Source organism: Fusarium sambucinum, chromosome II (assembly GCF_050947815.1).
Source record: "Fusarium sambucinum isolate potato_lamoka chromosome II, whole genome shotgun sequence".
NCBI lineage: Eukaryota > Fungi > Ascomycota > Sordariomycetes > Hypocreales > Nectriaceae > Fusarium > Fusarium sambucinum.
In genome coordinates this window covers 4,681,588-4,707,388 of record NC_139293.1, presented here as the reverse complement: position 1 = coordinate 4,707,388, position 25,801 = coordinate 4,681,588, and the positions used below count along the sequence as shown (strand labels likewise).

The following is a 25,801-nucleotide window of genomic DNA, read 5'->3' as shown; positions in this document are numbered from 1 at the left end:
CTCTTGTCAGTGTGGCGTTAGCCAGGTAATTTGCCTTTCTGTCCAGCATCGAAATATACATGGTAAAATTTCATGGTAGCTTTAGTTCCAGACACATCACAAGTTGCCATCCGAATCTGGACCGAAGGTAGTCCGGTGAACGTCACGAATCTCAGTGACTGGTTCAGATCATAAATGGTGGTAAGTATTAGAAGTCGATGGGAGCATATAATAATCTGCTAACAACCCTAAATATTGAGTCTGGCATGCGTAGTCACCGGCGTGGCGCGAATCATCAAAGGATTCTTAATCCACAGGGCAAAGGCCCTCTGATCTGCCCAATTCCTACTCTCGTCACATAGTTCGAAATCAAAGTTGAACACAAGCGTTGCGAGCATGAGTCTTATCTCATGCATCGCCATGTTCTGACCAAGGCAGTTGCGTGGCCCGAACCCGAACGGCTGGTGCGCTTCAAGGGCATCCCCAGCATATCTGGCTTCCGTTTTGAGCCATCTCTCAGGAACAAATCGATCAGCATCTTTGAAGTTGGATTCGGAGCGATATGTCGACCAGTGGTGTACTGACACTCGCGTATTCGCTGGGATATATTTGCCGAGGATTTGCTGACCACCCGGGGAAACGACACGAGGACTACCGATAGGGACCGGAGGATAGATACGTAGAGCTTCTCTAATGCAAGCATTCATGTACTTAAGCTCTGCTAAGCGCTCGAACGTGATGTCGTCTGCTTTTGTGAACTTGCTCCGAATTTCCTTAAGGAGAATGTCCATCTTGTCGGGACAGCTGAGTAGATAATAGAGACAACCGCTCAAAAGTGTAGCTATGCCATATCAGTACTAACCCTGTGTGTCCTTCGCTATGTCAAACTCACCTGTAGTCTCAGAACCAGCGAGCATAAACAGTTCTGCATTGGAATGCATCTCCTTCACAGTGATCCCTTTACCCTCCTTTGCCCCTAATACAAGGTTCCAAACGTCAGGCTGATCAGACCCATTTTCTAAACGGCGATTAACACGCTCCTCCGCATGCCTGCAGTGCATGACACGCTGTTGTGTAACAGACTTGGGCTCGAATCGGGTGAACAACGCGTTGAGAATGGGGTAGTAGTTGATCATGGATGCAATCGGCAACATTTTCAGTGAGTCAAAGATCGACCTGACCCAAGGGCTGTACTCGTTCTTGGCAAGGAGGTTCAGGTGGTCTCCAAAGCAGAGCTCAGCCATGACATCGAATGTTGCGAAATTAAGCAACTGACACATCTCAACTGGCTTAGCTCCATTTCCACCAACCTCTGAGATCTTGTACATGAGAAGGTCCGAGTATTTCTGAAAGAGAGGCTCTTGTTGCTTCAATGCGCGCTCAGAAAATGCAGGAGAGAAGAGTCTACGCATACGTGTATGGTTCTCGACATCAGTTGTAAGCATGCTAGGAACTCCTATCAAACTTTGTAAGTAATCAAAGCTCGAAAAACAATCGCAAGCGAGGTTGGCTTACCGTTCACTGGCTGAACAGAAAACTCCTGTGCCTTCTCAGAATCCTTTGGGCCACCAATGTCATTCCACGCCTGAGCAGTAGCATAGCTTACGTCGGTCGGACCAAATCGAACAACAGGCCCATACTTGTCATGCAAAGATTTCAACCACTGCACATCTTCACCTCTGAGAGCTACCAGCCAATAAGGAATCCTCGTGATACCACAGATCTTGGGACCGGGTATACTAGCTAGCGGGTGAAGTGTGATGTAGTAGATGCTTGTGCAAATGATGTAGAGGATAAGCAACGCTGCCGCGGCAGTCAGAGCGCTGAGCATCGTGACCAGAATAGAAAAAGCAAACAAACGAGGCGAACGACGGATCTTGACAATGAGGGAGCTTGGGTAGTTTTATGAGAGGGGCGGCACAGCGCACATACATAGAGCGCTATCAACTGATTGTAACGCAGGATATGTAATGGACCTGATTGGTGCAGCCGTTTTCAAGGTTGCCATGTATCTGCTCGGGACTTGGAGTCTCGCCTCGAAGATCCATGTCAGTTAGCGCCAACAGTTGGTTGTGTTTGTCCAAATGAGGCTTTAGCGGCTATTCATTACCGGGACCTCCATAATATTTTCCACGCTCTTGGTTCTTAGGAAACTAGATTCTGGCATCCATTGCAATATCTACATGAGTAACGACCATTTAAGAGCAATAATAATTCATGAATTACTAACCATGATGGAATCCCTTCTTCTGTTAAAAGAATCAGGGATTCACCAATAAAGTTCAGACTAAAGCTCGTGTAGGGCCCACAGTCAGGGGTTCCAAATCCATTGACAGTTGAAGGATCCAGCCAAAAAGCGACATTGGACAATGACGAGGTATATCAGGTCATGGTACGAATACGGCTCAACTATTTCCGCCAACTGCCGACCTCCCTTTATTGAAGATCAGTGAAACTTGGCGACTGGCAGTGGCCGTAATTGTGCAATAAACCTGACTTTTATGGACAAGACTTAAGCCAAAATCTCTTGACAGCCCCAATTGATAGGGTTAAGGTCGCGAAATTAATGACGCTTGAGCCTGTTTATCAGTTTCCTCATGAGTGTGGAAACATAACGGCCGCTAATATAGCTTCCGTCTAACGTTGGTAGACACCATGGCAGTTATTCTCCACTCGGTCCTTTGTTCAAAGCGGCGACAATAGTCAGGAACTTGGGCTGGTTTGAAGCCTAGCTCACGTCCAACTATAGACTATTGACTAGTCTAGATGCTGGAAAGGGTGCGGAGTAGCCGTACAAGGCTAGAAACGCTTGCTCAACAGTCATAGCCGACAGGGTTGCCTGTTCTTAATTTAATCATTGTCACCTTGTTCATTTCTTCTTACAGTTCCGATAGGTACCGATGACAGCGCCAAGGCTGAACAAAAGGATAAGAAACGTGAAGGGTCATGGCAAAGACTTGTCAGCCAGTCAGCTAAGCGGAACAGGGAGTCCAAACACTGGCTCAACCGAGGACTGTGCATGTACCTGAACACTGCAACCTTGTGCCAGGGTCAGCATGGGGATTGAAATCTCAAATGCCGGCGCTGAGTTATAAGGTAGACACTGAACCTGCAACCTAGATGATATTTGTTTTTCATATTCCCTTCGGAAACGGTACAATTGCCTCTAGGTTCAACTTTGTCGGCCGTAGCTAAACATACCTCATGGCTCAATCCATGACGGGAGAGCAGATCAAGGCTCTGGTTGATGCTCTCCCTCCTTTGGAACCAAAAGACTTAGGGCCGGCAGTTCAGGGGTTCGCATTGGCTTTCGGCATCACTAGTGTCATTGTGCTATGCCTTCGAATTTACGTTCGCGCGGGATTATCTGATGTTTCGCCGCGGCTTTTAGGTCTTGAGGATTACCTAGCAGTTCTATCAACCGTAAGTACCAAGTATTAGTCCCCTCGATCTTGTTAGAAGTATATCGCTGACTACGATCCGATCCACAGCTTCTATTCTTACCAGCTATAGTCTTTTCCATTCTTACGACACGCTACGGCGTCGGATCCCACGATGTCAACATCCCATCACCGCTGTACCTAGTGCGAGCCACCGAATATCAGACATACTGGGAGATCTTGTATTTCATCTCGTCAACCATTATAAAATGCGCCATTGGTCTTACGTGTATCCGAATCGACATCCGAAGACGAATAACCATTCCTATTTATATTAACATGGGAATTATGATCATCGTTACCATTCTCGCTTTGGCTTATGTCTTTGCCAACTGCACGCCGTTTGCAGCGACTTGGAACCCGGCTTTGTGTGTCTTCTCATTCACTTAACCTCGACCGGGTTCTCGGTACTTGCATTGACTAACGAGCAGGGTAGGGGAACATGTCAGAAGCAGATCAGTTTACAGACTGTTAGCTACATCGTCTCAGCCATACAAATGGCAACGGATTGGGCATGCGCCATCATCCCATGCTTCATCGTAGCGGAACTGCAAATGTCAAGGCGCAGAAAGATCTCTGCCATTGCCATTCTCGGCCTCGGAGTTTTCGCAAGTGTGGCTACTTGTGTCCGTATGCCATATCTGAAGTACTACGATGTTGCGAAATATCCGAATGAGACGGCATGTACGTGCTTATTTGTTTTGTAGTCTCTTTAGGTCTGGTCAACGTGCTAATGCCAATCTCTTTAGATCATCTCGCAGTCATCAGCATCACCTCGAACGTCGAATGTTGTCTGGGAATGATCGCATGTTCGTTACCACCTTTGCGCAAACTATTCAAGTTCTACTACGGTTCTTCTCATGATGGTAACTACCAGATCACTGGCGAAGTAAGTAATTTACAATGTCATTACCTATAATACTCCCATCTGCATTATTGCTCCAACGCAGCCATTTCTGCTGTCACGACACGGGCTAATGAGAATCCTCTAGAGCGATCGCGGCCCAGGCAACTCTAATCTTGGCATCAAGCTTGACTTGGTCCAGGGTCAGAGAGGGAAGTTCCGTGCTTCGGTCCAAAGAGGTAGCACGCGTGCTCGAGATAATGAGACGGATGACGATAACTCTAGTAGCAGGGGGATTATCCGAAAGACAGAAATCACTGTTAGCTCTTCAGAATTTCACGTCTAGTTGTAGAAGAACAGGGAGCAAGTCTCCATGTGGCATGATGTCCAAAGACAGATACGATCATAAACGGCCACTATCATGTATAAAGCTTGTGGAATACCATGCCAACATTTGCTCTGCTGCCAGGTGACCGTTCGGCATAATTATTAGCTATATGTTAAGAGGGTTGTTCAGGTTGCTGTGTACATAACGGAACTACAAAGTTTAGATATGAAAAAGTTTATTGGTTGTTTAATCAAAGACGTTGTTGAGAACTTTAATCCCATGACTTCAACTTTTCACTGTCGTCCTACACAATTCCACCACCATACCGCAAAGATGTCTTCACCAACACCAGCTCATGGGCCCCTGGCCAAAGACGAGGCTTTAGTCCTCTGGATGCAAAACCGAAGCTCCGTATTCTGGACAGGACGTGACCTGCGCTTTCCATCGAAGTTTAGACCAACGTTACCCAATCGACCTGCAGCGATACATAATAGCTACTTGCTCAACCTGCCGATGGACTGCATCCGACAAATAACTTTGCTTCTCGACATCAGATCAGTCGTCAGGCTTTGACAAACGACTGTAGCAATCAAACAAAAGGTCGATAGCTTGTTCGAGTTTCAAAGGCTTATGAAGTATGCGCATGGCCTATTAGGCCCTATGTTCAGGCGTATGGGTGCCAAGCATATCCCTCTTTTGGAGCTATACTTTGAAATGGGCAACAAAAATTGTCTTGTATGCAATAACGTCGCCAACTATATAAACGAATGGACTTGGAACAGGGTCTGCGAACCATGTGTTTACGAGAAAGGTCTTTCTGGTTGCCGAGATGACATATTTGGTAGAACTACAAACGCAACAATTCCCTTCCATTATATTCACCGCGAATGCAATGCAGGTAACATAGTTTGTTCGGGTAGGTTTCGCTTACTCAACTTGATGCACTATGATTAAATCTTGATCAGAATACCACATTTGAACACAAGAACCGACCATTTGGAGTATGGGATGCCTTGTGCCACTTGTCTACAAAAAGAGAGGGAGCCCGCCTGCCTTTACGACATAGAAGGTTTTTTTTAAAGCACTTCCATTAATTTGAAGGAGCTTAAAGGGAGTAGGAGAAGTGTTGAAGGGAATAATAGAGATAAAATGCCAATCACGAGTGTTTCGGCAAAGCATAGCAATATAATAATCCTTTCAAAGGTATTTAGGTCTAAAGTGCAATAAATGACAGCATGAAGTTGTCAAACTATGCTTAATGATTATATACAAGATTGAATATCATTTCCCAATGATATCATTTTCAAACTTTCCAAGCCCAGTTGGAAATAGCCAACAATGGATATTGCTTAGCAAGAAGCAACGCCGGGAACGTTCTGGCAGCTATCGTACTTCTTACCACCGGAAACCTGGACATTGGACCAGGTCCAGCCACTGCAAGCTCCCTTGCCACAAACAATAGCAGCATTCTTTCCCTTGGAGTCAACGGCGTTCTTGCCCTTGATGTTCTTGAGGGTGAGGCCAGTAATAGGAAGACCGCTGGTAGGGTCGCCGTGGAGGTCACCACCATCGTAGTTCTGCTCAACGAGAATGCCGTACTTCTTGATCTTGGACAAGGTGATGTCGGAGTAGGTGACCTTGTTGATCTTGCCGGAGTGGTTCTTGAAAGCCTTGACGCGGATACCGTTGGCGGAGTTGGTCACTTCTGAGTTGAGGAATTGGACGTTGTCGACAACGTTGTCATTGCGACCTCCGACACTGCCAATTGAGAGACCGTGGCCACCATGGCAGTAGCCGTTCTTGAAGATGATGTTCTATTACAGTTAAGTTAGTCATCTTGTCTGTCAGAACTATGCTGGTCCAACTTACCTTTCCAGAGTTAACGGCAACACAATCATCCTGGTTGTAAACCTTGGCGCCATCGATAGTAACACCAGTAGAGGAACCAATGTCAAAGGCATCAGTGTTGTGACCACCTTGAGAGTCACCAGCCTTGTTGTCGAGAGTGAACTTGTTGATCTCGAGACCATTGACGCCGTTAATGCTAACAGCCTGGACAGGAGTGTTCTTGACATAAAGGTTGTTGATCTTGGAGTTGGTAAGCTTGTGAGCAGCGAAGAACTTGGGCTTCTTAATGCCACTGTTTCCACCCTTGCCATCCCAGTACTTCTCTCCACCAGCGTTGAGAATAGCACCAGATCCTTCAACTGTGATCTTGTTTCCAGAGATCTTCATGAGAGGGCCCTTCCACTCCTTGTAGCCCCAGGTTGTAGTGCCCTTGAAGATGACCTTGGTGTTGTCCTTGAGCTTGCTGAGATCGAGAGTCTCGCCAGCGGGGACAGCGACGTTGTCGAGGACAATAGTGGCACAAGCAGCCTGGGACTTGCTAGCCTTAGAGGCGCCACCGGAGCCGGAGAAAGTGCAGCTGGTTGCACGCTTGTCGTAAGCGTGAACGTCGGGAGCTTGAGTAATGACGGGAGCTGAAGGAGCAGCGACGGCGCTGCCAGCCAGGGCAGCCATGAGAACAAAACCGAGCTTAGTCATGTTGAAGATTAGAAAATTGCTAATGAGCGTTGAAATAAAAGAATGTGTTTGTCAAGAAGTCTTAACCTTTGACCGGCAAAAGGAATGTGACAATGTGTGTTGGTTTACCTTTTGCATCTGGATTCTTACAACAACCTTATATACAGCTGTCTTACATGAACGCCGAGCCAGACAATGCATGGTCAAATCCCGCTATATCCGAGCTTCTCTCCTTCGAGAAGCATCATTACTATTGTTGTAATGGAGTTTGTTTATCCTCCAATGAGACAAAGCGCCGAGCCGTCAATACGGACCGAGTTAAATGAAAGGGCATGGCCTGAGACTATAGATCCTGCACAGAAGGCTGACAATAGTGTCCACTCTCATAGCGCTGAAGGATGTGGATATCAATTCGCCGCGTGTTCTAGTGGACGGGTGGAGCGTCTCATATCCGCCGTGGCCGAGTATCCGGAGTAGCGCTTCTTGGCGGCTATCAAAGACTTTGATAGGTTCGACTTAATTGTTTCAGGATATTCAAAGTCATCCGAACTTGAGAGTAACGTATCATCAGATTATCGGATTTCTCTATTGGGAAAGGTAGCTATCCATCTTCTACGAGAAGCTACATCAACCTTGTTTTCACTACGGGTCGGTTCTACTATATCGATACTGAAATGACAAATGATAGAGAGTGAAGGTGGAATTATTATGGAATAGTCCCCTTTTCATCATGACATGCAATTACTAGAATCATCCACCTTCACGTCCAACCTCATCACCGCCGCATGTCCCTTGGTAGAGTCGGTCTCATTAAACCAATAATCGTGCACCAATTCAAAACCAGATTTCTCATAGCACTTTATCGCTGCGACAGACTCAAAGTTGACAATAAGAACCAGCATAACTTTGTTCTCCCTATATGTTCCAGCCACAAGTTGTTTAGCATTTTCGACAAGTCTGTTTGCCAGACCCTTACGCCTCTGAGAAGGAGGCACGTAGATTGCATTCAGGACGTAAGCCTGTTTAATATCAGGTTTTAGTGGGCCAAAGTTGAGGTATCCTAGATCAAAATTCTGCTGTCGTTCCCATGTTTTCGCGGCCGAATGTGCATCAAACGGGCCACACAAGACGAGTGAAGCAAGCCACGGTGAGTTGAGGATGAGCGAGAGGTCATCTGCCGAACTAGTATCGGGTTTCGAGACGACGACAGTATTTATTGCAAGGGGGTCGCTCAAACGTGCCTCCCATTTTTCCTTTGGCAGTTCAACTTCCCTGGCGTAAGTTGAACTGAAGGACTTTGGGGACAATTCCAGGGCTGATAATCTGAAGGCTCTGTACTTGTCGATGAGCTTATCTCATTGGGTAGGGTCGGATAGAGACCTCGGCAAGATAACCGCTTTGCTTGCCATGTTGTATGTTTCGACTGAAGGTATGTATTTCCTCATGTATATCTGGGTACGGCTGCCCAAGACAGAGAGCCTTTCCGGCGTCATAAGATATTATTGTGAACGAATCTGTAGCGATGAGTCACACATCGTTCTGGAAGGATTCATAGTCGACTGCCTTGTTGTAGCTGGCTTACTGTTATACCTAATCCATGCGTGCTCCTCAATTATTTACAGCGATCCACTATGTCAACCAACCACGACACTGAACCAGTTCTCTCACAGGGTAGGCGTCAAACCTACTGATCATATTAATTAGTTGGCTTGCTTACTAGCGATTAACTCAGTGGTTTCATCTTCAATATTCACAGGATGAGCAACACTCAGGACTGACAGGATGTCAACATATCGCACAAGAGTCAGACACAGCGTAGAAATAGACATTCACCAAAAACATCACAGAATGGGAAGTCATGAGTTGATCCATAAATAACAAATCAAAAGCCAAAATATCTCGTAGAGTTCGCCTCAAGAGAGTGTTAATTTAGGTATCCGCTAGCAGGACAAGGCGAATTATATGAGATGTGGCCGAGTTTGCAACCCAATCCTCCAAGAAATGAATTGTTGTAATGGCCCGGATCTATGCCTTGGTGGGGATAACAGAGAAGTCAATGCATCCCAGAGCACCAATGACAACCAGGGGGAGCGTTGCGACACTGTGTTATGCCAGTTAGTCATATACGATGCAAGAAGTTGTTCTCTTGGGACTCGGCCTACCATTGAGCAAGATCACCGACGACAGGGGGGGTTCCGGATCCAAGGTTGGGGAGGCATTGGCGAATGTTAGCGACCCTTTGGAGGCATGCGATGTCGAGAGGAAGATTAACGTTGGGCAACTGCCTCTTCTCGGCGGTCAAGGGGGTGGCAGCCGCAAGGGCCATGGCGGGAAGAGCAAGGATGAGAGTGAACTTCATTTTGATAGCTTTGTTGGGATCTGAAAGATCTTGTTGACGAAGTGATGATTGTTTAAATGTAGTGGTAGAAGAGTGTGATTGTGAGTGCTGAGGATTGAAAGTTGAAGCGGGATGGGTGTCCCTTCTTATAGAATTCTGAGTCCGCCAGAGGTTGCCTTTCAAGTAAGGACTCGTCAAGTTTCATTCTTGAGGAAACAAGTACCAGCAGCTCTGTATCCGCAAAGACTACTCAGACAAACCCTGGGCCTTTGATAGGGTGTCATCACGCGTCAAGAAATCTCGCGAGAGCTACATGATCACCACTCATTGACAGTATCACAATCTCGCATCCGGCCTCTGCATAGCCTTGTAGAAGCTCAACACCGAATAGCCCACACTATTGACACACATGTTGACAAGTGGGCCTGTTTTGCTCTTTTGGGCCAGCAGCATGATCTGTCTGGTATGTGATATCTCATCAGGGTAATCATCGCGACACTCCCTACAAAACTGAGACTCGCATCTCTTCTGTTTTAGAATCTCTGCTAGAATCACACTGGTAGAATAGAGTGGGGATACATCATGTCCGTCACTCTGTTTGCTATCCCGTTGAAAAGACAGTGCATCGCCCTGATCGGCAGCGAGGTTGTGGAATACTCCATACTTTGATTAGAGGTAAAAACTGGTGATATCTGGCTTATTCCTTCTAGTTAACCTATATTGATGCTTGGTCGAGTCTACTCACTGGTGAACCAATGTAGGTACCTGCAAGCCACGTGGTTAACAAACGACGTTAGGAGATAACAGCACATTAGCCTCCAGGTTACTGACACCCGAGACACTAGCAGAACCTTTTAGCCTTTCCGCGATGACAGAGATAAGTTTCGCACAGTGTCAACCATTTTTCTATGAAGTCTCCGTTGAGATGACTTCCGGATTGGATATGGAAGACCGCAATATCCTCAGCCGCATATGTGAAACCTTGCAACTTCAATTTTGGTCAGTTGCTTGACAAAAGCTGTCAGATGACCCATCCTCTGCTTCATGAGTGGCTCCATTTGTGAAATGCGAGTTACGCGCGGGGTGAAGATCATATTTGTCTCAGAGCGTAGCTGTTTCTGCCAAGAGAAATTCCTCTCCCTTGCTTAGACTTTTGATGCATGGATGCATTCCCAACCACCAACGTCAATGTCTTTCCGTGTCACATATCTCCGCTGTCAATCTTGGCGTACCGAATCACACCCTGCAGGATATTGAAAGAAAGGAATGCGGGATCTTTCACTGACCCTAAACCGTTATCCGTCTGAAAGAAAAAAAACAAGTTTAGGTCGGCGACTAGAGCCCATTGTCTCGTCAAATCTGTCGTGAGTGGTCGGGATAACAGCCCGGGAGGGACTCCCCGTGTTGCAGTGTGGTCTAGTGCCTAGGTGATAGCCAATCCGACTACAGGTTTAGGATCTACATCAACCGGCCCGTTGCGTGGGAAGCCATTCTCAATCAAGATGACGTTATAAAGGGATTGGTGTCGCACTTGGCTTTAGCAAGTACGGGAAGATAGGCCGAAACTTTTAAGCATTTTTTTTAAACACAGAGCCCAGCATTGTCATGAAAAAATGACTTTCAGGGATGATTTTCATTCAACAGCCTTTTGGTAGACAAGGACCAGGCCAGAATATCTAGACTTTCAAGAAGTTTGAGACACATTTCCTTCTTTTGCCATTCTACGTTTTCAGCTCATCGACTAATATTGTGCTTTGAGACTTACTAGCTACGCATGTAACGTTTCCAATATCTCAGAGCTGCAAGACGCTCCATTGGGAATTAATGGCTTGCCCTATTATTAAGTTGCCGCTACGAACATTGGGGGCTGTTGGTTCACAAATTGGCACCAGTGACACATCTCCTGCAATAACTACAAAGGTGACAGCGGAACGGCTAGCCCAACCTTAAATTTGTGAAAAACCCCGACAGGTTGAGCGCAAAGCAAGGTAGAATTTTGGCAATGCTAAATTGGACCACAAAAAGTTAGAACAAAATTAGTTTAGAATGTGTACAGGGACATATCATCACTTGTCATATCGTGCACAGATCGAGTTACCCACCTCCCCTGGTTTATAGGCCTCGATCGATGATCCACTGGGTCATTCATCAGCTGTTGGCTCATCACTGGGACCAGGTCAGAACAAAATGAGTTCCATCAACTTGAACGTAGGTGGCTTGGAGGTGATGGTAGAGGTTCCATAATGCGCCAGTTTCCAAAAAAAAGAAAACGGTGAATACTTTGAATCCATAAAAACCCCAAGCTGGACAATTCGCGGTAGACCCTCCCTGCCTCCGAAGACTTCACCATCCAACCACATACGAGGCTCGAGTCTTACTCATGGTGATCAGGCCTCTTTTTGTCATGCCCTCAACTCAGGTCACATTCTTCAATGTATGTACGTCTTTTCTGGTGGCTGTGAAGAGCCCTTCCGGTGTCGGGTCTTGGTCAAAACTCGTATGCCAACCAAAGGATTGGCATTGTACATTCTGAGACAGATAATGTCTGCGAATTGACCATTTCCCAGACTAGTAACCAGTTAGGTAGTCTCCTCACCGAATCAATGTCTTGGCATGATGATTTTGAAAGTGATGAATTATGTAAGAGGTTTTACGTTTGTGAAATCATGTGGCGTAGGTCTAATGGCCCTCCGTACCTAACGGACTGATACATGCAGAGTACGTACTTAGTGACAAGAGACAACAGAGGCAGCACCATGAATATTGCCTCTCCACCATGTTGCGTAAGCATCGTTATACCATTTTCGGAAAGACATGCGCTCGCACAGTAAATTAAAAGCGCGTTGAATAGAGGGGCAATGAAGTTGGTGGCCATGGAAGATTTTGGACAACATAGCAACTGGGCGAGTAGGCTCAGCTATTGGTGTGTCACCAAGTCTGCGCTGCTCACACGGAATACATGTCTGAAATAGCAGCTGATGCATCGAGTCTGCCTTGCAATTTTGTCGATCGCTGATTGAGCCACACGCTACATCTACGTGCGCTCCATTTCCGCTCTTCCCCGCAACGCCTGCATAGAGTGGTCGAGACTTAGGTCAAAGTATGAGGAAACGAACAGAAAATCAATCGCAGCTTTTCATTCTATCATTAACCGTGCCATCTGTTGTGAGTAGTGCCGTTACCCAATATGCCTTCACTACAATCATTACTTTTTCTCTCCAGGTCTGAAGCGTCAGCCAGCAGCGGCGCGCGCAGTACCAAATCACCTCCAATTCCAAGGACAAACATAGGCCCGGCAGCTGAACATCTCCAACACGAACTTCTCCAAATGTACTGGCAAGGAGTGGAACGTGAACTGCCATACTTACTCCTCACCTTTCGCTACTGGCAATCGTCCAAAGAGACGTCATGTTTACTGCCAGATGAAGAAGATCATCATATTCATGGATACGATACCTTTATTGATCAGGTATCCGACATCTCACGTCAATTCCACGAGCGGAATAAGACAAACCAAGAATCGAAGAAACAGAAAAAAAGTGAAAAGAAAACCAACAATGAACCACCATCTTACGATGAAGTATTGCGTGGTCGAGGTTGGGATATCTTTGCCGACATGAAAAGTCAGAGCGTTAAATGCGCCCTGAGGACTGCACTCAGTGAACGCAGGATACTAGATCCAACAAGACGACGAGCACGCATGCTACTCCAATCAGCACAGTTTCTGGATATTGACAAAATTATCGAGTACCGAGATGATGATGCACATCATCCCACCATACGGAGGATGCCTGCCTCTGCCCAGATGAAGGTGTCTTGCTACGATACTCTTAACCAGCCTGTATTTGTCCCACAGCGCTGTTCGGAATGCCAGAACATCATTCGAGGCTGTACATTCCTCGACACTAGCAGTGAAGTTGTGGTTATCTGCGAAGCATGTTATCGGGCGTCACATTATGGCCAGACACGTTTTGTCAAGAAGTACAAACAATCTTGTCTGCCTACTGCATTGACACCAGAAATGAGCCGGGGGCTTTGTTACTGCAGTACCATTCGGCGACGCGATACCCATGGGCACTCTAGGTCACTTTGGCCTATTGACCCGGCTGCTGATGAAGGGAATCATATACAAGGGGGCCTAGGTCGAGTTGGATGCGGGCTCTACAAAGTCACGGATCTTTTTGCGGAAGAAAAATATGCGTCTACACAGTCTCGGTCTGCCAAGAACGAGAGCCTGCTCAAACTAAGGCAGAGAGATCCTGCCATTGGAGAAGTACCAAGGCCTTCAAGCGCTTCCAGAGCGCAACTTAACAGGCCGGAACATGATGAGACGTCCAGACCAGAATATGGGTATTTTGATGGGTTCAGTACCAATAAGATAAAGGGTATTCCCACCTACATACAGTCTACGATTGAGGAGAATCCGTACGAGAATACGCACATGGCCATTCGGTTTGGACCTCTTATAATAGAAAACGGCGTTGCAGAGTAAGTTCCATTATGACAAGGGTTAGAAGCGGCAGCTAACAGTGATAGCACGGATGGTGTTCTCATCACAAGTCGGGATCCACCTTCGTTACAAGTCGCCCGCGACCCCCCAGAAGATATCACCAACTGCCTTCTTCTTACAGACCAGACTGATCGCATCCTTTACTCGAAAAACAGACCACGATATCATAAGCGCTACAAAGTATTCATGAAGCAAGTAGTTGGTGGTGCTTTTTGTGATTTCTTCGACTCCACCACTGAGGAAGACCTGATTACTGCTTTTATTCGTGAGAGCGACTATCTGGCTGGTGAAAACTTCGAACTCCCAGAGCAAGAAGCCTTACTGAACCAGAGCTCTAAACGGTTGCTCTCAAATATCAAGGAGTATCTTGAATCAAGAGTTCAAGTATATATAGCAAGCATCGCAACTCGTCTTCTTGATCCAGGTGTTAAACTTGAGTGGAATCGCCAGTCCAACAGCTGCCAGACGTTCTGCGATAACTTAATCGACCGAAGATTGTTTGGTTCTCTCTTCACTTCTGAACCGTTCGATAGTAAGCTCCAGCCGTTCTATCTAATGAGCTTTGTATGCCGACCTGGGTCCGACGTTCCGGTACGGGCACTGTCTAGATACGATGTCCCCAATGGCCTGACAGAAGAATATCTCTTCAAGTTTCGCTATGGACGCCATGATGATTCGGATATCATCGACTCACTCTCTGAGTACTGGACTGATTGGGGTGGCTTTGAGGGACCCATCTATCCCTACCAAGATGTCTTTCCATGGGATTGTACAGAGGCGTATGATCGCTATCCTGGATATTGTGGTGATTGTAACATTTCCAAGCATGTGCTCGCATTTCCATTTGATTCATGGTCTATCGCTTCTCTTCACCTGGCACGGGGCAGAGAGTTGTACCCTCCTATCCCGAGACTTATTGACAAGTCGACAAGAGGGAATCATGCTGAAGGTTTCATGTCAGACACAGACTGGTTCAAGAATCGTCTCACTGTCCTTCTCGGTCAAGAAACTCTCCTAGCAACGGCAGTAGCCATGTCATATAACCCTCAATTCCGTGCCTCAACAAACTGGCTCCACGGCGACTCGGACAAAACGATGGACCGCCTAAAGCTCGGCGGCATCCATCGCGCACAACCATTCAGCCATCACTTCGAAAAAGGTGCATATCATCGCTACTTTGCTGCAAATTGGTCCTTGTATACTTTGCCATTACGGATCACTGAGTATGAGAAATTAAGGGACTGGAGAGCATCGAAGATTGATGTTGGAGCGACCAAGGCAGATGATTCCGGAGCAGGAGGCTGTGGTGTAGGGGTCTTCATCTGTGGTGCTGCTGGAGCTGGATGTGCGGCGGGGAGTCCGGGAATGACAGGGGATACTTGTGGAAGTGGTTGTATTACGGAGTCTTCAGGTGATGGCGACGGCGACGGCGATGGTGGTGGCTGTGGAGGTTGTGGAGGATAGTAGATGGCACACAGAGAAGTCATATACTCAGTATTAAGTATGATGTCCCGCCCAGTGACATTCATGTCGTCCCCGATTACAAAACCACCATCTCGAATCCCTTGTCGATAGAGTCTTCATACAAATCCCACACTCAATATTCCTTGGTAGCGTCTTGCTTAAGTAGAACTGATCCCTCGCTTCCCTCATCGCCGTGACGGCTGGTCCGTCCAACTTTGTACAGTACCTACACAATAGAACGTTATCGTCCCCTAGTAATGGTTTCTGGAACGAACAGCAATTGATATGCTGTAACTCCAGATCCTGCATGTTTCGTTTGGCTTGAAAGGGCGCGGCGCCTCCAGGGGCCGACATCAGGTAGCAGTATATGCAGACAGCATAGCAGTTGGCGAAATGGTCTTCAACTCGGGATAGTTGAATGTCTGACCTTTGATGTGTGCATTTCTGAGACGAGATTAGAATGGTATCAATGATGGCACGCGTCTTACTTACAAAGCAAATCACACGCTCGCAGCCCCAGCACTCTGTCTTTTGTCCATCGATACATGAAGCAACACATACTGACTCTACACGATTTCGACGCCGAGGAGCCTCGGGAGACGGATAAAATATCGACGTGCGCATCAGCTTTGATGTCAGTGAGAGGTTGATCACATCATCGTAGTGCAGATGACGGGCGACTCGCCCAACAATGTTGTCATCTCGCAGCATCATTCCCAAAGCTTTCGCGTTGTCGCCTTGTGTTTGAGATAATAGTTCTTCAAAATTAAAAGCCCATTTGGTGACTTGCGGCTTATTCTTTGCTGGTTGGAAAAACCTGCAGAGTATGATGGCAGGTGCAGCGAGGTAGCGAGGGAATGCAGCGACGGGGAATATTAAAACATCTTGGGAGGCTAGGAGAATACTATTCCTTTGTCAGTGTTTGATGTTATTGAGCGCGATACGATGACTTACATAACAAACATGCCCATGATTTTACCCAGTCCTCCGCCAAACGTCCAATCCTTTGTCCCTGTAGGAATCGGATACCGACAAGATTCGACAATCAAGAATAATATGATGGCCAAGTCGGCACATAAGATGTAAAATGGCCCGCGACTCCGTTGGCACGAGCGCCAATCGCCCATCGATCCTCGTACCTCGCATCTCATAGCAATAATTGAGCTGACGAGCGGCCATAGCGTAAGCCAAACACCCTGTTGGAATTAGTCGAAGTCGATAACAGAACACAAGAAGACTGACAAGAAACTGACGCCCTCGATTCAGATGGCCTAAACGCCACCATGGATTAAGCACAACAAGAGGACCATACAACCATAATGGAATGAGCGACCAGAAGCGCAAAATGCCAAACCTCGCGGCTGACTTTCTGAAGATAACAACAACATTACAAATTATCAAATAGCCACATACGATCATAAAGATCGAAAAGAAGGATTTGTGAAAGGTATCCATCTTGACATGACGGTCACGGCTTGGGGAAAAATGTAATGTTAGAGAATGACGGACACTAAAAGTTGGAGTTGCTGGCGTTAAGTTGTCAGCGCGGAATGTCCCCGCTTGATCGGCAGGTCTAGACCTTAGCATTCTAGGTCCTCACTTCAGTCGGGCGTTGGCTGTTTGTGGCTGGCATGCACGGGGGTTGAAGTGTGGCACGCCTCTGCATGGGGGCCATGGCGAGGCAGCTTCTGGCGTAGATCCTGAACAATGGTACGGATATTTCATCCTGCTCTACCATGCCTTCCAGAGACATTTTTTATGATAAAGATAGAGGCGATTTTAGAGAATGATAGCTCTATCTTGTGACATCAGACATTCGTAAAGATGGCACTCGAAGACAGATTCACGAGACTCTCCCTTCACCAGAGGGGAAAAGACATGGTTTTAGGCCCAGAAAGGCCTAATGACCCTACCGGCAACCCCTACGAACTCGCCTACAAGGCTGTGGATGCTCCTGTCATCCCCAATTCCAGCATCTTCAATTTCGAAAACATTCCAAACGGCAATTTAGCAACAAACCCAAAAACTCCAGAATTGGCTCTCCCGAACGTAGCTGAATGCGCTACACATCTCGAATTTTTGGAAACACTCTTTATTCTGCGACAAAACATCCTTGTATCAAAAGATCTGGATGAAGTCATGCAGACGGAACCTCGGAGGGAGGAAAAGACTGGTGCACAAGGTGATACGAAGACTTTCAAGGACGAAAACCTTTGGGAGCGAAGACAAATCAAGTGGCCTCTGTATGTGGAATTCGCAACCATTCGCTTTCTTGCATGGCGACAAGAGTTCAACAAGTCCAACATTACAGAAATTACAAGACATAACCTCCCGCCTTTGGATATCCTCATGGTATGGCACTCCTTCCTCTTGAACCCAAAACTCTTCTACAAGACCTGTTCAGAAGAGCCTCTTTTCTCTATCAAATTTCCCTGGAAATACATCCACGAGGCCATCGATAACAACGAATGGAGATTCATACTCAACCCAATAGCAGTTGGTCGTTACGAAAGTAGTCATGGGTTCGCGCCAGACCTGTACAGCGATATGGTATCTTGGAAAACACTCACTAATGCCACACGACAAGAGGTGCCTAGACTGAGGATAAAACGCTTGATGTGTCCCCCAAAGATACACGAAAGTCCTTGCAAAGAGTACGCAGATCTTTTTGGGACTTTCGGCTCAACACTCGCAGAGCAACTGCGCGATGCTGTTCTTCGACAGGCTTCGTTTGTTGACAAGATGAACTCCCACATGTGGATCCGAAGCCCTGCAATCGAGGGGACCATTCGTCGCAGCATCAGTCGCTACCTCAACTTTTGTAAACTCATCAAGATGTCAAAAAACACTGTTGTGCCGACGCTAGACATAGATCTTGTTTGGCACACGCACCAGTGCACGGCGAAATACTACGGCCAGGCGATGAAGGTTTTGGCAGGCAAATTTGTCAATCACGATGATACTATTGAAAAACCCCAGCTAGGAGACGGCTTTGCGGAAACGAGGAGTCTTTATCGTGTACATTTTGGACAGGAGTATCGTGCTTGCGGATGCTGGGACTGCCAGGCCTTGTTGACGGAACTTGAAAGAGTCTTGGAGAGGGGTGAAGAGCCTGATATAGATGCCATTGTGGCGAGGGTGAAGGAGGATGTTTTTTATCATCGAGCTGTCGAGTGGTCAAGAAGACATAGAGTGACTTTGCCAATGCGGAGGGTTGAATCATCATAGGAACTGTTTCGCCATGGTCTCAAGTAACTATAGTCTCAAACCTTGTTCTGATATTACACAACAATTTAGTCTTTCATCAACAAACAGCCCTTAAAGTAGTCCGACAGATCCCCAAAGTCCTCCAAATCACCCAACCAGCCAACATACTGATCTGGGCGCACAACAACTACACATCCACGCGTCTTGTCAACTCCATAGTTCTCATACGCGTTTCCATATCCCTCGTGGTAGCTAACATCGTCTACATGAACCTTCTCATAGTCGTAGCCAGTTTGCTCATCCCAAGGGCGTAGAATCGAGGGAAAGTCCCGAATGATGTCCGTATCCCAGCGCTTGGAAGAGTGGATGGTCAAAACTTCGATGACACTATCAACCTTTTGTCCATCGGGGGTGGCTCGGTGAAGGAAGCTGTTGGGCTGATCGAGATGATTGCAGAATTCTTCGACTCGAGCTTTTTGGGCTGAGTCAAGAATGTCACCTGCGAACAACACGATGCGAAATCGTCCATCTGCTTCCAAACGTTCCTGGAAGTGATAAGGACGGGCACATGCTTGGTTCAGCACTTTGTAGCTGTTGAAGCGCATTCCGACTGGGATACCAGTAGCAAGCGCCTGCTTCTTAGCAAAGGTCTCCTCAGTTAGAGAGATTCCAGGAGGTGAAACCACCTTGGTACCATCTGCCTGGGCCAATGGATCACCTGCTTTAGCAACAATGTTGCTGGGTCCATAATTCACAGATAGACCCGATGCAAACATGTTTCCCTTTTCGAATGCGTCTTTAAACTCTTCCATGCTGACACCCTCTTCGTCCATAACATCCTTGGCTGGGCGACCAGAGAATAATCGACTGAAGCGATGGTCAAACTCAATGAGGTCTTGGGCCACGCGACGTCTTTCGCTTTGATATGTCTTGAGGATATCTGGCTTGGCGATACCCTTGACGACAAGAGCAATCTTCCATCCCAGATTGTAAGAATCCTGCATGGAGACATTCATGCCTTGTCCGGCCTTTGGCGAGTGGGTATGTACAGCATCACCCGCGAGAAAGATTCTCTCATGAGAGTCAAAGGCTGTGCCAACGCGTTGACCAATCTAGAATGGGGCATCAATCAATGTGTATGGTGATATCTGAACAACAACGTACCTGATAAGCAGTCCACCAATCACAATACTCATAATCCAGCTTATAAGGATGGATAATCTTCTGCGCAGCTTTGAAGATGACGTCGGGACTGATCTTTGATCGATCTGCACGGCCTGAAGCATCCGGTGTTACTTCCTTCAACTGGATGTACAGCCGAACCAGCTTGTTCTCTCTTGGGATAACCATAAGACTCCCATTCTCGGCTGAGTGAATTGCGCAACGCATGCGAATGTCGGGAAAGTCGGTCTTGGGAATGATATCCATGACACCCCAGATAAAATCGCTTGCCTCGCCTTGCAACTCTAATCCAATCTGGCTCCGAACCCAGCTTCGTGCTCCATCGCAGCCGATGACATATTTGGCATGGATTGTCTCAGTGACAGCGTCCCGATCTTGAGCCTGACGAAGAGCACTATCGTTGTCAACTTCATCTTCAAATACCAAGTTACTTCTGAAAAGGCCATCCGAAGCCTGATTTTTGCTGGCGGTGGCTTGCTGGGGAGGTGTCGCTTCTTCTTCAGTGAGATGGCGAATCTTGACTGTGACTGGATAGCCTTCAGTACTCTCAATGTTGGACTTGTCGATCTCAATAGCCTCTGGCAAAACAGCACGCTCAACCTTTATCTGATCTTTGGAGTACTTCCTGATGTTGTCGAGAAAGAAACGCTCAATGCGACCTTGCTGTACAACAACCTGTTGAAAACGCGAAAGGCCAACGATCGTGTCGGGGATGCGATCAGATCGACGAATGATACCGTCCGGACCAGGATTCTGGTAGAACAAGTAAGCTCAACCTCTCATACATACTCGGTAGGATTTGTGTACATACCCACATGCAGATCTGCGAAACTCATTAGTTACTACGCATCTCTAACATGGGGCACAACACACCTCAATCATATGGTTAGCTTCTTTCCACACACGGTCTGCAAAGCCGAGACTGTCAAAAATCTCTAGACTTCGACACTGCAAGCCATCAGCCTGACCACAAAAGATCTTGGTATTTCTTTTGTCGATGATACGAGCATTCACGCCACAGTGAGCCATCCATGCTGCAGCCATCAGCCTGCGAGTCGTAGGAAACCATGATTAGTTTTGCTTTTTATTACCCGCGAAATTGAGCTTTGGTGGGTAAGCTTACCCAGCAGGGCCGGCGCCAACTATGAGTCTTCAACAGTGATATTGTTAGCATGTTCCATTACCGAGACTAACCCCGCATTAGTCTTGAGCTGGGAATTTGGGCTTACACGTCGACTTTGCTCTCGTTAGCCATTTGTGCCGGTGTTTGAGACATTACTCGGTGTGCGAGGCGCTATTGTCAATTGCAATCAAAACTCAGGGCGGAAGAAGCAATTTTAACGGGCTCGGCTTGCGGTAGTCGAGGCGACTTTTCAAGGTTGGGTTACCAAGTTTGAAGTAGGAAGGAGGAAAAGTGACAGGGTTTGTGCAGGTGATGTATCACAACTCCCGAGGGACGTAGGTCAAGTTAGGAAATAATAACGACAATCGTAGAAATCAGGCGTTGTTTTCTCATTTACTAACGTTCTTTCCACAATCCATTCGGCCATGATTTGTTCTCGCAGTCACTATGCCGATGTGATAAACGGTAAAGATGTCTTAACCCAATCGCTACCGTTCAATAGTCCCAACGTTCGCCGTTTAGTTTAGCCTCGTATAGAATGCTACCGCAATTCCCCGCTCATAAATGTTTGCTCCCCACGCGACTTATCACTTGTCCGAAGAATTAAGAAACTACTGGCAGGGAGCATTCCCCGGGACCAGCGCCGGTCAGCCCGCTGCAACTCTCGGGCGGTTCCACAATTCCAGTCGACAAATAGGGCTAGAAAAGTCTTATTATGGATGGGCAATCCCGATTTTGCCTTCGGAGTTGCAGGAATCCATTTTGGAATTATGATAGACGAAGAGCACAATCTTGTTGGCTGTCTCCTACAATGCGTGACAGGCTGAGAATCCAGTCCACTTACCATAATATATGACAGGTCTTATCAGGCTGCAATTCTTGGTGGCCTTTTCCAGCTTCCCCTGTTTCATACCACGGATTCGAAATCAATTATCACATATCGCTTGTCAAAGTCGCCTTCCCCGAGCGACCTTTTGGAACCAATAAACGTCAAGTTCCAACGATCTTATGCTCTTCTTGACATTTCATATCCAAACCAAGAGCCTGGGTGAGGCTTCACTCCGAGCCCCTGAAAGGATCTTCCGGATCTCTATCCCTCCGTGTGAGCTCCAAATTCCAGATGCGATTGTGTAAGTGATCGTTGCAGAGTAGGCACATGACCCCTTATTTGTGATATATATACCATGCAATCCATCCTGTCGGGTCCATCATCATATGATATCAACTCTCATCGTTGCTACACAGCTCATTGACGGACATATGACTCGCCAGTAATGGCAACCCAAGCCGAGCAACAAGCAGCAGCCAACGCCTTCATCCAGGAGGTATGGGGCCTCCAAGGAGCAGCGTACCTTGTCGTCGGTCTTCGTTATTACAGCCAATTCTCTTCCTTCGGTCGACGCATCCAGTGGGATGATATTCTCATGTTATTAGCTACAGTGAGTCAGTATCTTCTCCAGCTGTACTATGCTGCACTAACTTCTTGTGCTTGTCCAGATAGTGTACACCGCCGAGTCAGTAGCAGCATACTTCGTTGTCGCATACTGGAAAGGCTTGGCGAACAACGGCATAACACCTGCGCAACGTCAAGCGTTGAGGGATAACCCGGATAGTCCTGAATGGGCGCTTCGAGTAAACGGGTCCAAGACTCATGTCATTGGGCTTTTACTCTACATGACGTTATTATGGCTACTCAAGGGCTATTGGGTTGTGTACTATCTACGCCTCACGTAGGAAAACCTTTTCTGATCGTACTTGCTCGGTAGCTAATCTTTTTTCCAGCGAAGGTGTGGCTTCAGCAAAGAGATATGCTCGCTGGGGTACTGTTGTTATCCCCGTGACATACGTATCTTGCTTCTTGATAGCCTTTCTCAAGTGCATACCATTTGAGAAGCAATGGCAAATTGACCCAGAACCACAAAGTGCGTTTTCCGATTCCCTTCACTCATCCAATCTAACGCGATGTCCAGACTCTTGCCTGCCAGCTATCACATACATACAGACTATTTACGTGATGGCCATGAATACTGCCACAGATTTCTTTCTGATGTCAATCCCCCTCCCTGTAAATATCTCTGCCTCAACTCCCCTTATTGATGTTTGGACTGACTCGTCACCTTCAGATGATCTGGAAGGCTAGGATGCCTTGGCGTAAGAAGATTGTTATCATGTTTATGTTCAGCGGAGCGCTTCTAGAGATGATATTCGGAATCTTGAGAGCTGTGTCTATTCTCACGGTAAGCTGACCCAGTGCCTGGCACTTAACCTTGTCATAACCACATACTGATGTCACTGTCAGAAAGGAAACACTGATCCAGCCCAGTCAGGCTACTGGTCTGTCCGCGAGTCATTTGTTAGTTTCGTCGTCACAAACCTTCCCATGGTCTATCCACTTCTCAAGCGAGTTGTTGAGAAAACAGTCTCGGCTTCCAAAAGCGGTACCCGTACTCCAGGTCTAGGTGATAGCCAGGGATATCGTCTTGGGGACTACAAAAACAAAGTCAACTCGCGATCACATCCTGATGAAACGGATCTGGGGGACACGGTATGGGGATCGAAGGACCATATTGTACCCGCTGATGGGCAAGGAAGTGGTGATGAAATCTCGCTCGAAGGTGCCAACAAAGCACATCGGGACTCACACCTTGGTATAAGATCTCAAAACATCGCTAAAGCTGTGGGTGGGCTCCAGCCAAGCAAGAGTCACGGTCAGAAACAAGGATTGGAAGCGGGACATGGGGAGATTGTGGTTACGTCTGAATATGTAGTACGGGTGGATGAGGAACTTGGAAGGAACACAACCTAACATCAATGATAGGTAGCTATTAGACATAATGTGATTTGTATAAATGTTTTAATTTCTCTCTTTCATTGTCATATAGGATATGATCCTGTTTCCACCATGACAAGCGTGGTAGCATCAGGTGGCATCCTCGGCTGGCTCGTCTGTATCCGAAAGTGGAGAGAGGCCTGTTTTCCCCCTCATTTGTGCGGCAAAGTTATCGGCGACTCAGACAACTTATTTCAGAATAAAGATAGACTTTACGTAGTCATCATCAGCTATTTTATCGGTTCAGAAAAGATAATGGCAACTTTGAAGCATCACTCGCTTCGGACGACCCTCACCGGAGTCGAAACTGGTGGAGTGACGCAATTTCGCGGAATAACCTACGGCCATATTCCGCAACGATTTGCCGCAGCTGAGAAGATCCATGATTACCCTGCAGAGTTGAATTGCACAACGTTTGGGTAAGCAGATTGTGATACGGTCCCTCAAGATAAAAGAAAACTCATGGAATAGTCCTCGATGTCCTCAAGTTTCGATTGACGTCGGCCACTTGTTGCGTGTACCGCCTCACCATGAATTTCCACACGAACCTGAAGATGAGTTCAGGTGTACCAACCTAGACGTCGTTGTACCAAATTCTGACATTGTAAACTATTTCGAGAAACTACCTGTAATTGTTTGGATACATGGTAGGGTTTTCTCTGTTTCTCCTTAGCTGAAGTCAGCTAAGTTTAACTGTAGGGGGATCTCAAGCTGTTACGTTTGCGAGCGCCGCGTCTGGCATCTGCGGTATGAAACCACCGGTTGACCAATTGTTCTTGTTACTGTACTGATGGGATATGCTGACACGTTCTCGCAGACATGACTACTATCGTGGCGGATTCAATCCGCCTTGGTACTCCAATTATAGCAGTTTCTATCCAGTATCGACTCAACGTCTTCGCCCTCGGAAATAAAAATGGACCTCCAAACCTTGCTTTGCGCGATCAGGCGCTAGCTCTGGAATGGGTTCAAGACCACATCACAGATTTTGGTGGTGACCCGGTAAGCAATGACCAGTCTTTAATCCAAGCCACTCACTAAAAATACCCAGAAAAAGGTTACATTGGCCGGAGAAAGCGCCGGCGCAGTTTACTGTCACGCTCATATTGTAACCCAAGCTCTAGTAAACCAGTTCATCCTGTCTTCAGGATCCTTGTTTCTATCGCCTCCCCAACCACCGCAAGCGGTTTCAGCCCTTCGCGACAAGGTTTCGAAACAGTTTCAGGGGATCGACGCTACCATGGACTTGGAAACTGCTCCGGCGGACAAGATTGTCGAAGCTGTGAAACAATCTGGCTTGCAATCGTTTTTCCTCGAATGGGAGGATAGGTTTGATGGATGGCAAACAAGTACTGGTGAAGCGGGAGCATTGCTACTAAGCGATGTGCAGAAGGAGGTGAGATAACCCTGGAGTTTGACGTTCGGATTTTGACGATGGATAGGCAGCTATTTGGCAAGCCGGAATCTTGAAAACAAAGATCGATGACATAGCGAGTGCTTTCGATACTGCAGGTAAACACAGTCAGGAGCTCAAGCAACTGTATCACATACATCCAGACAGACCTTTGTCGTGTAAGACGGGTGCGCTGGATTTTATCAACGACTGTAGATTCGTGCTTCCTATTCATCATTTGGAGCAACTCTGGAAAGATGCACAAAAACCTGTGTATAGATGTCTCATTGATGAGTCAAATCCATGGCAACCATCAAGTGGAGCGCACCATGCAGTAGACTTGGTGTTGTTGTTTGGAGGTCTGGACATAAGTCTTGCGCCTGCTGCTGAAAGAACTGGAAAAGCTTTACGAGAAGCATGGATCAGGTTTGTGAGCTCAAATGAGCCTTGGCCAAATGCATCATCGTCGACTTATGGCTTTGGACCTCATGGAGTGTGCAAGGAGCTAGAGAACTGGGAGGTGCAGTCACGTCGAAGAGAAATGGAAACCAGCAAACTACGAAACATGGACTCTACGCTACTCGGCAAGGCATTTTTCAGTCTTGCTGCTGGAAAGGTCAGCTTGTTGAACTAATGTACA

General features: G+C 47.0%; 10 protein-coding genes across 10 annotated transcripts; 5 read left to right on the top strand and 5 right to left on the bottom strand.

Moving 5' to 3' along the window:
- Positions 1-227: 227 nt before the first annotated feature.
- On the bottom strand, positions 228-1,810 carry FSST1_008501 (cytochrome P450; the record flags this gene model as incomplete). Its single annotated transcript, XM_083225390.1, has 3 exons — positions 228-820; positions 872-1,435; positions 1,495-1,810. The coding sequence occupies 3 exons, from the start codon at positions 1,808-1,810 to the stop codon at positions 228-230; spliced, it is 1,473 nt and encodes a 490-aa protein (XP_083084462.1).
- A 1,373-nt stretch (positions 1,811-3,183) lies between these two features.
- Positions 3,184-4,609, top strand: FSST1_008500 (uncharacterized protein; the record flags this gene model as incomplete). The annotated part of the gene is made up of 5 exons (XM_083225389.1): positions 3,184-3,402; positions 3,471-3,787; positions 3,856-4,103; positions 4,169-4,308; positions 4,412-4,609. The coding sequence occupies 5 exons, from the start codon at positions 3,184-3,186 to the stop codon at positions 4,607-4,609; spliced, it is 1,122 nt and encodes a 373-aa protein (XP_083084461.1).
- Positions 4,610-5,940: 1,331 nt separating this feature from the next.
- On the bottom strand, positions 5,941-7,135 carry FSST1_008499 (glycoside hydrolase; the record flags this gene model as incomplete). Its single annotated transcript, XM_083225388.1, has 2 exons — positions 5,941-6,405; positions 6,461-7,135. The coding sequence occupies 2 exons, from the start codon at positions 7,133-7,135 to the stop codon at positions 5,941-5,943; spliced, it is 1,140 nt and encodes a 379-aa protein (XP_083084460.1).
- A 2,004-nt stretch (positions 7,136-9,139) lies between these two features.
- FSST1_008498 (uncharacterized protein) lies at positions 9,140-9,473 on the bottom strand (the record flags this gene model as incomplete). The annotated part of the gene is made up of 2 exons (XM_083225387.1): positions 9,140-9,215; positions 9,277-9,473. 2 exons carry the CDS (start codon positions 9,471-9,473, stop codon positions 9,140-9,142), a joined length of 273 nt encoding a protein of 90 aa, XP_083084459.1.
- A 3,166-nt stretch (positions 9,474-12,639) lies between these two features.
- Positions 12,640-15,426, top strand: FSST1_008497 (uncharacterized protein; the record flags this gene model as incomplete). Its single annotated transcript, XM_083225386.1, has 2 exons — positions 12,640-13,940; positions 13,989-15,426. The coding sequence occupies 2 exons, from the start codon at positions 12,640-12,642 to the stop codon at positions 15,424-15,426; spliced, it is 2,739 nt and encodes a 912-aa protein (XP_083084458.1).
- Positions 15,427-15,611: 185 nt separating this feature from the next.
- Positions 15,612-16,881, bottom strand: FSST1_008496 (uncharacterized protein; the record flags this gene model as incomplete). The annotated part of the gene is made up of 7 exons (XM_083225385.1): positions 15,612-15,652; positions 15,702-15,870; positions 15,919-16,330; positions 16,381-16,438; positions 16,566-16,622; positions 16,680-16,791; positions 16,840-16,881. 7 exons carry the CDS (start codon positions 16,879-16,881, stop codon positions 15,612-15,614), a joined length of 891 nt encoding a protein of 296 aa, XP_083084457.1.
- A 369-nt stretch (positions 16,882-17,250) lies between these two features.
- Positions 17,251-18,654, top strand: FSST1_008495 (uncharacterized protein; the record flags this gene model as incomplete). The annotated part of the gene is made up of 1 exon (XM_083225384.1): positions 17,251-18,654. The coding sequence occupies one exon, from the start codon at positions 17,251-17,253 to the stop codon at positions 18,652-18,654; it is 1,404 nt and encodes a 467-aa protein (XP_083084456.1).
- Positions 18,655-18,719: 65 nt separating this feature from the next.
- Positions 18,720-21,070, bottom strand: FSST1_008494 (FAD binding domain-containing protein; the record flags this gene model as incomplete). Its single annotated transcript, XM_083225383.1, has 6 exons — positions 18,720-19,745; positions 19,798-20,568; positions 20,627-20,638; positions 20,689-20,863; positions 20,939-20,965; positions 21,045-21,070. The coding sequence occupies 6 exons, from the start codon at positions 21,068-21,070 to the stop codon at positions 18,720-18,722; spliced, it is 2,037 nt and encodes a 678-aa protein (XP_083084455.1).
- A 1,142-nt stretch (positions 21,071-22,212) lies between these two features.
- Positions 22,213-23,744, top strand: FSST1_008493 (uncharacterized protein; the record flags this gene model as incomplete). The annotated part of the gene is made up of 6 exons (XM_083225382.1): positions 22,213-22,377; positions 22,436-22,668; positions 22,721-22,860; positions 22,909-23,003; positions 23,062-23,175; positions 23,238-23,744. The coding sequence occupies 6 exons, from the start codon at positions 22,213-22,215 to the stop codon at positions 23,742-23,744; spliced, it is 1,254 nt and encodes a 417-aa protein (XP_083084454.1).
- A 96-nt stretch (positions 23,745-23,840) lies between these two features.
- On the top strand, positions 23,841-25,795 carry FSST1_008492 (Alpha/Beta hydrolase protein; the record flags this gene model as incomplete). Its single annotated transcript, XM_083225380.1, has 6 exons — positions 23,841-24,187; positions 24,240-24,415; positions 24,468-24,515; positions 24,586-24,770; positions 24,820-25,164; positions 25,211-25,795. 6 exons carry the CDS (start codon positions 23,841-23,843, stop codon positions 25,793-25,795), a joined length of 1,686 nt encoding a protein of 561 aa, XP_083084453.1.
- Between the last annotated feature and the right edge of the window lie 6 nt (positions 25,796-25,801).